The 10,964-nt window shown below is 48.9% G+C and overlaps 1 protein-coding gene across 1 annotated transcript; it reads left to right on the top strand.

Moving 5' to 3' along the window:
• Positions 1-3,714: 3,714 nt before the first annotated feature.
• LOC104517387 (zona pellucida sperm-binding protein 3-like) lies at positions 3,715-6,931 on the top strand (the record flags this gene model as incomplete). Its single annotated transcript, XM_010162028.1, has 9 exons — positions 3,715-4,122; positions 4,935-5,053; positions 5,138-5,241; positions 5,454-5,631; positions 5,707-5,827; positions 5,930-6,021; positions 6,091-6,236; positions 6,482-6,601; positions 6,826-6,931. Coding segments are annotated over exons 1-9 (1,394 nt in total), but the record flags the coding sequence as incomplete, so codon positions are not given.
• Between the last annotated feature and the right edge of the window lie 4,033 nt (positions 6,932-10,964).

The following is a 10,964-nucleotide window of genomic DNA, read 5'->3' as shown; positions in this document are numbered from 1 at the left end:
CAGGATGAGCAGGATCCAGCTCCTACACTGCCCTCAAATACTTAATTCTTGGCCTCAAAATTACCAGGCCAGACCCAAATTCAGCTGGAAAGCTCAGAGTAACCTGGCTGAGCTGCTTTCTGATTTTAAGGACACTGCAAACATAGTATCTGACTTGCCCAGGGACAGCAGAGCCCAAAAACAGCCCCAGGGCTGGATCTTCCTGCTGCTCAGCTGTCTGCTTTTAACTTTTTCTGGGAAGCAGCATCTGAAAAATATTTAAATTGGTATAAAAATCCAGGATTTGTTTTGTATGACCAGTATTTATTACATTTCCCTTTTGTTTCCACTTAACGCAACAACAGGGTTGGAGAAACTACCCAGTTCCGTGCCAGCTCTGCTCAGGGAATTTGCTTTCCATGGGCAAGTTGGTGCCAATGCAGAGCTCTTCCACACTCAAAAGCTCCTTTTTGGCAAAAAGAGGCCTTGAAAAACTTTCCATTTGTGCCATCAATCCCAGTACCCAAATCCTTTTGATGGAGGATGAAGTAGGACATGATATTCCCAAGGGAAACGTGTGGAGTTGGCACTTTCAGAGCCTGTTTCTCCCTCCTAGGACCTATTTTCAGAGCCCAGTCCAAGCAGGTCCCAAGAAGCCCAGTCCCTGCAGCCGCAATGCATCTGGTCCTGCTAAGTCAGAATTAACAGAAGGGTTGAGAGACATTTTAATTACAGATTTGGCTATCTTGCTTGATTTATCCCGGGTAACTCGAGCAATTTATCCATCAGCAGTTATAAAGGATCTGAAGCAGAAAGGAAGCACAGGGAGTATTTATCGCAGTGACTCAGAAGTCATTTAAGAGAGATTTGAAATGAAACAGTGATATTGCTTAAAAAAAACTCTACCTGGCATTAAGAAGTTGTCTCCAGCCAGGAAAATTAATGAGCAATATCATTTCAAACTCCCAATTCCCCTCTTTTCCCATCTTAGCCAAGCAGGGTTCGTTTCTCTTTGGGATGTGCAGCCAAAGTGTGACGTGGGGATGAGAAAATTGGGGTGGTGTTTCGATGTCATTGTACCATCTTTACTCCTGATGGGTGAGACAACCCCCCCGGCAATGCTTTTGCAAGCGGTGTCTGAGCCGCTGCGCTGCAGGCTCGGTGATAGCATCATTTTCTCTGTGACCAGCGAAGAGAGGTTGGCGTTGCTTAATGAGCCTTAGAGGAGCATGTGGTGTCTCAGGTAAGGAGATGTTGCTTAAATATTGCCAGAGAACTATTCAACTCCCCTATTAATACAGTATTTAACACTCCAGTGAAAAAACATCCTGGCAAATAAATGGATGCCTTCAGATGAGCCATGCAGAGAAAAAGTGCTGACAGTGCAGTTCGTTTTCATACCCGACAAATTATTTTTTTCCTGTCAGGTGGTGAAGTTGCGTATAAAAATGTAAAATTCAACAGAAGGCCCATCTCAAAGGGAGGATGTGATATTGCTTCCTACAGCATGGATCAAAGACTTCCACCGTGGAACTTGTCCTTCTCAACCAAAGGCTTTCCAAGGAGCAAGGGTCGGTGAAGACCTGTTAGCTCAGGGAAGGACAGACCACTGAGGCAAAAAGGAGATGTCCCTCAGTGTCCTTCATTCCTGGAGGAAATCTGCAGTTGGATAACTTTGCAGATGGAAAGGGCTATTCCTTCAGAGCTCCTAAACAGGGATTACAGTGATGAATGTGGCACTCACTGTGGTGCAAGAGCTGAGAGGTGGTGGATGGCTTTTATTTTTGCTGCCTATTGATCTCTTTTGCACTCAAATGAGAATAAAAGCTGTTCCTCACCAAACAGGTTCAGGCTTTTAAGGCCAGTGAATCCCTCATCCCCATCTCATCCCAGATGCCTGAATTTATTTCCCACCATCCCAGTGCTTTGACCTGCCAACTTTGGCTGGAGCTATTGAAAGGTGTGAGAAACGCACTTTTCAGCGGAGAAACTTTGGGCTGTGGTAGCGTGAGACATAGGGCTCAGGCTGGATGTGGCTCCTTGGGTTTCTAGATGAGCTGCATCTCTCCCTTTGGAGCAAGAGCAAAGGTGCATGGGGTGCAGGCATCCATGCATGTAGACCTGGTTCCTCATGGAGATGGTTTGCAGGAGGTTGGGGGAATCAATCCCCCACTTTCAGTGCCATGTCCTGCTGCTGGGCTGGATGATGGGGCTGTGGGCAGCATGAGTACCACCTCCCATCTTCCTGGATGCCTTCAGCTGCAGGAGTCGTCGTCCCCCCCCAGCAAACCCAGCTTGTGGAGTAAAAGACACCAACCTAGCACAGGGACGAGCTGCGTTTGGAGATGACCCACTGCTTGCTGAATTAATAAAGAGAGCTTGAGTCGCTGAAGAGGTTTCTCTCGTCGTATCATTTATTCATCACTCATAAAAATATCAGGGGCAAGACTGGGACATGGAGACCATGCCGGAAAAGGATGGTGTGCATGTGTGTGACATTATTCATGCATCAGGGAGACTGCAGTCAATGCTTAATGCATGGGCCACCAAGCGAAGGGGATCCCATCACGAAGTTGGGTGCACCCCCCTGGTCTTGGTGGAAGTTTTGCTCATCCAGCTCATCACTGCAGTCTCCCCTAAAAGCAAATGTTACAGGTCACCTGACCCCAAACCCACAACCCCACGGATCCTAGACCAGGGGGAAGATGCTTCAGCCAGTAAACCCCATTTTCCCTGGGCACTCACGTAATGCACCATGAGAAACGCACCATGAATACAACCACTCAAGATCAAAACCCCCTCATGGCTCATTCAGCCACACCACTGCAGAGCAGGTGTGTGCAGGGCATCACCCTCATGTCAAGGGGACTCCACTCATTGGGCTCTGCCACCACAGCAAGCAGCTTTGAGTGACACCCCCCAACCTCTTCATCCAGCTCAGTGATGTAGAGCCATTAGTCATTGCACTGTACACACAAGCAGCTGTGCCAATTAGCATAATTAACACACGAGGGCCAATTAATCTCTTGATTATGCCTGTCATTCACTTATCAGCTGCTATTATGGGAAGATCGGCTTTTGTACCTCTGCTTTCTATGCAAATAAGCCGGTTATGATGCCTTCATTACTCGATCTACAATTACGCAGCGCAGATACCCATGAAATCGAGCATGGACAGATTGCCAACACACAGAGGCCAGAGCCCAGGTGGATTTTGCAGTTAAAGTCCTCCCCATTTCTGAATCTGTCAACTCAAGTGGTGCTCCAGGATCTGGGTTTTGGGGAATTGCTGATGCTGATGATGTGGGAAAGACCAGAGGAGAAATTCTTGTGGGAGCCTGACTGACCCCTTGCCGTGTTAGTGTCCACAACTGGCTCCACCTGATATAGCGAGAAGGACATGGGCAGAGGTACAAGGGACAAAAGCAGAGAGCTTGTGGTCAGTTGGCCACAGAGGTGGCAGTGGCTGATGCCACTGGCTACAGGCAAGCCAGAGGGACAGGGGACAACCTGCTCTGAGGCAATTCCCAGGACAGGTTCAGGGAAATCATGATCCATGCCCAAGAGGGAGGTATGGTCCCAGCTGGGTCCTGTTGTCCTGAGCTGATCCTCGCTGGGTGGGGCCCTGCCTGCAGCTCCCAGGTGTGCCCTGGCTGAGCTGGGTTGATGGGAGTGCTGGTATAAAAGGCTCCTGAGCAGCATTTTTCTCCATAAGCTGGTTTTACTGGGGTCAAGATGGGGTTGGGAGGCAGCCTGGGTGTTGCTCTGTTCTGCTGGGTGCTGGCTGAAGTAGCATCTTACAGCCCCTGGGGTTTCCCTCAAAGGGACTCAGGGGTCTTGAGGGTCCGGGGTGATTCCTCTTGGAGCCGGCCCTATGTTCCTTCTTTCTCCCAGCCCTCTCCCTGGGCATGGGTGGATGTCTCCCAGCTCCAGGCTGCTGCCCCACTGCACCCTGTGACTGTGCAGTGCCAGGAGGCACAGATGGTGGTCACGGTGCACAGGGACCTCTTTGGCACGGGACGCTTGGTCAAGGCTCTGGACTTGACCCTGGGCTCAGCTGCCTGCCTGCCTGTGTCCCAGAGTGCTGCTGAGAGCACGGTGACCTTTGTGGCTGGGCTGCACGAGTGTGGCAGCATCCTGCAGGTGAGCTGGAATTCTGGGGTGAGGGGCTGCTCCATCGTAATGCTGTATGGGAAATGGACTTCTCTGGGCTGTGGCCAGTACTAGGTGTGTAAATGGGGAATTATTTTGGATGGCTTAGCTGTGAAAGAGCGATGTGCTGTTATGCTGCCTAATTCATCTCTGCAGGGGTCTCAGTACCAGAAATGACCTGGTAAAGGTGATGCTAGGGTTTGTGGTGAGATGCTCATCTGGTTGCAGCAGCTTTCCAGTGAGGGGTGGTGTGACTGTAGCAGAGCTAGTTTTTGGAGCATGGGTACCATTCCCAAGCTGTAGGTGAGGTGCACACTCAACAGCAAGCAAGCCTTGCAGTGGTTTTATGACTTGAGAGATGCACTGGATGCATGAGTACGTGGGAGAACTAGGCATGGCTTGGAACTGCAGTGACTCCTGCTGGGGAAGTAGGGATAGGGGCTTGCTGGCAGTTTTCTGACCTCAGCAGGAGAGTAGAAGGGCTGCCTGGGGCTGGTGTGCCCCAGTTTGTTTGGGGGAGGAGGTCTGCAGACCTATCCTGCTCTTTGCCCACCTGATGTGGGCACTTGCTGGGTCACCAGAGTCATTGAGACTGACCTCCTACAGGGCTGGAACCTTGTTGGGATGCCAGTACAAAGTTTTGTGGCATCTTATGCTCTGGATTGGGAATGTGGAGGACAGCCTGTACCTTTGCAGCTGATGGACCTGTGTGTCCTAGCACAGTCAGTGCTGAGTATCTGATGGTGCTGAGCTTCTGGTTGACTAGTTTGTTTTACTTATCAGCTCTCAAATTTTCCTTCCAGATGACCCCAGACTCCTTGATGTACAAAATAAGTTTGTCTTACAAACCTACTCCTTCTGGCAACCTGGTCATTATAAGGACCAACCCAGCTGTTGTTCCTATTGAGTGTCACTACCCCCGGTGAGTAAGCAAGGTCTCTGTTTCTGCTCCTATGGACTTGAGGTTGTGGTGGCATCTTTGTTAATACACATCTCTTCCATTTAGGAAGAGCAATGTGAGCAGCAATGCTATCCGGCCCACGTGGGCTCCTTTTCGCTCCACCCTTGCCGCAGAAGAGAGGCTGATGTTCTCGCTGCGCCTCATGAATGGTGGGTACAGACCTGGCACCCCCATTTCCCTTGGGTCTCTGCTCCTGCCATCTCTTGGCCTCATGCTGAGAGCCCAAACAGAGCTATAATCTGGGCTAAAATAAAATCTTGCAGAAGTGACATGTGGGGTTGCTGGTCAGTGAAGAAGTCTCTGTGCAAAGGAAGGCAATGTACCCTCCAAAGTGACCTCTACCCTTGTATCTGCGTTCTAGATGACTGGAGCTCTGACAGACTCTCCAATGGCTTCCAGCTGGGGGACAGCTTGCACCTTCAGGCTGATGTTGTATCTGGGGGCCATGTACCTCTAAGGCTTTTTGTGGATGACTGTGTTGCTACCCTGAGCCCAGACAGGAACTCCTCTCCCCGATATGCCTTGATCGACCTCAGCGGGTAAGGGCTGCAGTGCTGTCTTGATGGTACTACTGTAGCTGGCTGGGATGTCCCTGACTTCTGACCCTTGTCCAGGTGCTTGGTGGATGGGAGATCAGATGACACCACTTCAGCCTTCATCTCTCCAAGGCCAAGACAGGAAACTCTGCAGTTCATGGTTGATGCATTCAAGTTTGCAGGAGATGACAGAAACTTGGTGAGATGTGGTGCCTACTCCTCCTCTCCCAGTGTGTTCATAAGCTGTGTTGTTCTGCATGAACAAATTTAACTTTGGATTTTGATTTTATTTCCCTTCTAGATCTACATCACCTGCCACCTGAAGGTCTCCCCAGCTGACCAAGCCCCAGATCCACTGAACAAGGCTTGTTCCTTCAACAAAGCCAGCAGTCTGTGAGTAGCTGGTGCATGTAGGGAAGGGACCAGCCTAGAGAAGAGGGCTTACAGGTAATTCTGTTTCAGCTGGGCTCCGGTGGAAGGTACTGGAGACATCTGCAGCTGCTGTGAGACTGGCAACTGTCCATTTTATGGAGGACACCCTAGAGGAATTAACCCTCTGGCCAGATGGTCAGGGAAGCGCTTGAAGAGGGACATCCCTTCCAAGCAAGGTAGGGTTCTGTGTCCAAAATGTACCCTGAGGGCAGTTTGGGACAGTCAAGATGCTGGAAGATCTTTAGCCAATGTATATTGAGGACAAACCTAGCTCTTCCATGTCCTTGAGCAAGTAACTGTCCCTATATTTAAAACTACTGGAAACCTGCTCTTGCAGTGTCTACCTTTCTGTAAATCCTGAAATCCAGACTAAGCAGGAGTTACCTTCCATCTGAATTAATTTACATCCATTTCTTCTTAGGTGGGTCCTCAAAGGCAGCAGAGGCTGAAGTCTCAGTTGGACCATTATTAATCCTTGATCCAGATCAGGGGTTACGGAGTTCCTCGGGAAGTCTTGCACCAGCAGCGAGGACCCCACATGGTATGTGTGTTTTTGGTGACTGTCCCTTCAGGTCTCAAGTGAAGGTGACTCTAGGGTGAGCTAGTCATGAATCCCCATGACTTCACACCTGGACAATGACTTTCTAGTATAACCACCAAAAGACAGTCTGTGGGACTCCTTCCAAAAGCTGCTTGCAAGTTCATCCACTGACAGAAGGTGGAAAGACAATAAAATGTGTAGTAAGTGGATCTTGTCTTTTCCAGGTGCTGCTGAAGGACTTCCTGTGCTGGTCCAAGTTGCTATATTCATGGCAGCTACTGTACTGGGTTTAACTGCTCTTGGGTTGTTTCTTGTGTGCAGAAAACATAGGTGCCTTCCTGGAGTGTCATTGTAACTCCCCAGCCTTAATAAAGAGAAATGTTTCTGTCCTCTCCGTGTGCTCTTGGTGGGGAGGAGGGACAGCAGTCAGCCTTAGCTCTGGTCTGCTCCAATGGATGGGAATTGGAATTGTGCACATGCCCCATCTTCCAGGTAAGCCATCTCCTTGGGTGGGACCTAAGCTCTTGGGAAGCCACCAGTGAAGCAGTGGTGGGACCAAAAACAGAGCTGTTACCACCTGAAAGCATCTCCCAAACTATAGCATTTGGAAATGGAACATGTCTCCCTGCAGGAGGAATTTCCAAATGTCCCGCGCTGCAGCTGAGACTCCCTGTATGTTGTATACTTGGCATGTAGTGCTGTGGATGGCAAGGACTCCTAAATATACTGGCTGCAAACAAGTTATGGCTTCTATTCTCAGGCAAATGAGGCAAGAATTGATGCTGCTAACAGATGCTGCTAAATGGATTCTAGAAGTTCTGTTTGCTCCTGCTTAGCAGGAGTGATACTGGAGGATGTAATAACAGCACCTCTGTCTTGGGCTTGTTGGTGTGAGTTGATGCAACCTGGGTGAAGAGGCACTAGCTCTTGAAAGACAGAGGGCAGTGGTCACCTCCAGGCACACATGGAGGCTGCAAGGAATTTCTCATCCCATTGGCTGAGCGCCATGTGCTTTGAGATGCTACCTGGCATAAAGATAATCTATGTTGCATTAGGTGAACTAATAGATTTATTTCATATGGTGTGGGTCAGATTCTTTGAAGTATGACTGTGGTTGGTGCTGGTGGCCCTTATATGCATTGCAGGGAGAATCCTCACAGCTGCTGACTTCCCCCTGGTCTGAATGACCTTATGCCACATGTTCTTCCTTTCTGTATCCTGGGAGAGGAGAAGTCAAAGACCCAATGCTTGCAACAGCCTCTTTTCTGAGCTGAGGAAACTGCTCTTCACCCTGGATAAAGGGTGAAAAGGGGCAAAGCAGCAAGGCTGACTCAGAGCAATGCCAGGAACCCCAGTCCCCAGATGCTTGGGCCTTTGCTTTGCCAGTGCAGTCTGAAGACTGCTGCTGTTAAAGAAAGCATTACCTACATTTGGCAGCAGTGGAAGCAGCACTTCTGCCCTGAAGCTCTTAGCTTGCAATCCTCTAGCCATTTGGCTGCAATATAGTGATGCTCATTCTCCTTACAACATGCTTCAACACAGCCTGAGTGCAGCTACAGCTCTGCAAATAAGCTTTCCCTAACACTGAGAAGTTAGCTTGGCACTTGTGCTTGGTGGCCTCTGCAGGGTGTGGACCAGGAACTCCCTCCCCAGGCAAGCTTGGTTTGAAATCCTATGGATGATGTGCTTAGGGCCAATGTTTCCTGCTTCTGTTTTCAATGAATTAAGCAGCTGAGCTGAAATAATCAGGTGGAAAAATGAGGCAACCATGTAAGCTTTTTTCTTTTTTTTTCTTTTTTTTTCTTCCTGAAATCTTCCCAGATCAGGCTGTCAGCATTCATGTTTTATGCACAAGCTCCTTCAGGAAGGAGCTACAAAAGATTAAAACTCCCTTTTCATAATTTTTACCTTGACAGGGTGACATGTGCTGTGCGGCTGGGCTGAGTGTGTGGCCTGGCTGTGATGTTGCCCTTCCCAAAGGGTGTTGATGCTATTCCCAAGGGCACAGAGACCTGGCTATGCCCTCTGGGTGGGAGCTGGAGGTTGTCCTTTACAGTTGGCCCCATATGCATGGTCCACTTCTAACCATTTGTCCCTCCATCTGTCCCTTTTTAACTTATAAAGCCACCTTCTTCCCACCCTCCATGGAAATCTGCCATTGAGCAGGATGTGCTGCCCGTGTACTTCTCTGGATGTCATATCTTTTTTGAAAGCTCTTCAAGCTGCGAGAACCCAGTCTCATGCTTGACAGGTGCTGCCAGCACCACCTTCCTTCCCAAACCCATGAGGAGCTTAATAAACAAGCCAAGCTTTGGTCACTTGTTAATTCAAGATGTGGGCTTGTAACCTCCTCTGGTGCAGGCTCTAAGGAGGTAGCCATCAGGATGGGACTTCTCTCCCCTTCAAGGGTTTTGGTGTCTGGGCTAGGAAAATCACCTGGGTGTCTTTTCTGAGTTACGATATGGATGCCCTCCCTTGCTATGGTGCTCTCACAGAAACTCTGTGTGCAGGGAGCACTTAAGGAGCTGCTGGGCTGATGCCAGCATGGAAAGGGAATGCTCTGAGCTGCCCCAAGTGTGGGGCTGCACATGTTGCTTGTTGACCCCTACATTCAATTGGGTTATTGTTGGAAATGCCTTCCTGAGTTACTCTTATAGCTGTGATGGAGAGAAACCTTCATTAGGTAACTCATAATCAGATCCTGAACCCTCTTTGCCTTTTTATGCCCTGTGCCCATGATGCTGGCAGCAGCCTAAGGGACTGGGCGTTGTGTGGGGAAAAGAGCCTGCCTTTGGGCTCCTGGCTCTGTACAATTCAATCCTACTAGCACTAATACCTCAACTGGTTTTCAGACCCTCTTTTTGAGGCCTGTGACTTGTGCTGTGTGCTTGGACCTGTCTTTCTGTCCTGCTAACCCTCTTCCCAGCCCAGGAAGGGCTGCACATCAGTGATTGTAGCTTATAATGCCGTTGGCTTTCCCCACACTAGCCAGCACATCTGTGGATTTTAGAATTATAATTTAACACTGCTATTAATTCTTTAATAATTTATTAATCTCAATTTTTTTTTCTCCTCCCTATTTATGAGGAAGAAAACCCAAACTTTAAGAGGGCTGAGGGGAAGGGCTCAGTGGAGAAACAGTTCCCAGAAATCCAAGGAGCTAAGGATTTTGGAGCTAAGGCTCCCAAAGCTGGGATTGGTGTAGGTGGATTAAGGAACTGGGGAGGCAAAGGTATCTCATGGAGGATGGAGTGTGTATCTGATTAAGGGACCAGGCAGGAATTTGCTGCTGGATGCTCCTAAGAGTTGGGTAGTGCCTGGTGCAGCTCTCCTGTCCCCAAAGGCACAAAGAGCTCTTGCTGGAGCTGTAGTAGGTGACACTTGGTACATGTTTCCTGTTTGATTTAACACAGCCCTGTGCAATTGCCTGATGGATAAGGAGAGAAAGCATATGGTGTGTGCTGGTGGGGAAGAGCAGGTAAGTTGGGCATCACCACCTGTGAGCTCCATCAACTCTAGTCCCATAACTGCTGCTTTTGGACTTCATTAGTGTTTGTTTCCCTCAGACATGAGCATCTCAGTAAAGACTTAATTAGAAAGCTGTAAGATGCTGGCAGAATAATCAATTTGTGGGAATTAATAATGCGAACAAGGATGTATCGTGGTTATTCATGTGTGTCTCCAGCTTGCTGTAAGTGCCCCCTTATATGGAGATGTTGGTGACAGACTAGAAGTGGCCTTCCAGGCAATTAATTAGAAGAAAATTAATTTACCATGCAGAAGAACAGTCAGGTACTACTTACAGGAATTTCAGGGTAAAAGCAAGCTGCTTGGTACGTTCATTTGCAGATTTGCACTGTCCCATGGAAGTGGTGTGAATGTCAATGCCTGTCTCCCTTCTGCATTGCAGGAGCTGCTTTGTCCTGTCCCTCTCTAGGCATGGCTCATCAGTTATTAGTCAGCAAGAACAATTAAAGACAGGGTAAAATTATGGAAGGCTTTCCCAAGAAGCAAGCTGGGGCTTATATTTGGAAATTCTGTTGCCTCTATCTTGCCTGGGTGGGTGGCCTGGCTACATCCCCATAGGGTTTATCTTGCAGAGACAGTGGTAGCCCAGGACTAACCTGGATGTGGGCACTTGGGCAACAAGAGAAGGGTGCACAAGCGTTTTCTGCTGCTGTGGCATCTGAGGGCAGGCTGGAGGTGACCTCAGTGGAGATGCAGCAGCAACCAGGGAAGGGAAAAATAGAGGGAAAGGAGGAAATGTTCATTTCAGCTGTTCCCTACTGTCTTGTTAGAGCACCCAAAGAGCTTGTGTTGCCAGACATCCTTGTCTGTAACCATGGTGCACCCTTATGTCCAG

The sequence above is a fragment of the Eurypyga helias genome, unplaced genomic scaffold (assembly GCF_000690775.1).
Source record: "Eurypyga helias isolate BGI_N326 unplaced genomic scaffold, ASM69077v1 scaffold19182, whole genome shotgun sequence".
NCBI lineage: Eukaryota > Metazoa > Chordata > Aves > Eurypygiformes > Eurypygidae > Eurypyga > Eurypyga helias.
This window is presented reverse-complemented; position numbering and strand designations above follow the sequence as displayed.